Here is a 935-nt window from a genome sequence, read left to right on the forward strand (position 1 = left end):
GCTAGATTCCACTCGAGGTGGTGGTTTGTGCAGTCAGATCCTGTGGCGCGTGCAATTTTCATCTTGCCTGCTTGCCATCCATTTATGGTTGTAACCACGGATCGGTTTGTCGTCATGCTTATGCTCCGTTTGTGCTTGCTGAAAGGCGGAAGCTAGTTGGAAAAGCCGGATTCTCATAGTCCACCTCAAAGGCAACCGCAGCCTGCTTACTATCTGCAATGTATAGCTTATGGTCTGGTGTCCATAGTTACGCCCTAGTCTGAAACGCGATGCTCTGGTTTTGCTGTCGGTGGGATATTCTTGCTGATCTGTGCCTGATGATGCCGTAGTGTGATGTAAGATATGGTTGCTAACTCCATTGTTATTGTGCATCAGGTTGATGTGTGCTGCTCAGATGGAACCTTCGCCAGGGCCGCTGTTCCCAGCGGTGCATCAACTGGTGGGTCATTTTGTTATTATTACATCATCGCTGTTTTCCTTTCAGCCTTATAATCAACTTTTGCCTTGGTTCCTGTCTAGTGAAGGTACACAATGCTCCTGTCATCATTTATTGACTGAATGAAGCTAATCTTGTCTGAATCATCCCTCTTATGTAGGTGTCTATGAAGCTTTGGAGCTGAGGGACGGTGGATCTGACTACTTGGGCAAGGGTGTTTCCAAGGTTTACATTTGTTTCACCGAATTTTATCTTCACAGTCTGTAAATCTATGTTGTGGTACTTGGTGATTTAATGTGGCTGCTGCTTATATATTCACATTCTGTAAATCTATGCCACAATTCTTATAGCTATTTAATATGACCAAACTTATTTTAACATGCTGCTTTCATCCAAGCAATGTTTCCTGCTGCTGTATAACTTGCTATTTCTATTCTATGCCAGGTTTTATAAAAAAACGGTAATGTTATGATGTGAACTAAAATATGGTTTATTGTTG

General features: G+C 42.6%; 1 protein-coding gene across 1 annotated transcript in view; it reads left to right on the plus strand.

Annotated features, from left to right (window-relative positions):
* LOC119298801 (enolase-like) overlaps nucleotides 1–935 on the plus strand; it is a 4,589-nt gene that overhangs the window by 538 nt on the left and 3,116 nt on the right. Inside the window, exons 2-3 of the mRNA XM_037576100.1 lie at nucleotides 376–439; nucleotides 597–661. Coding sequence (XP_037431997.1) covers nucleotides 376–439; nucleotides 597–661 — 129 coding nt within the window. The remainder of the gene's footprint in view (nucleotides 1–375; nucleotides 440–596; nucleotides 662–935) is intronic.

The sequence above is a fragment of the Triticum dicoccoides genome, chromosome 5A (genome assembly GCF_002162155.2).
Source record: "Triticum dicoccoides isolate Atlit2015 ecotype Zavitan chromosome 5A, WEW_v2.0, whole genome shotgun sequence".
Taxonomy (NCBI): Eukaryota; Viridiplantae; Streptophyta; class Magnoliopsida; order Poales; family Poaceae; genus Triticum; species Triticum dicoccoides.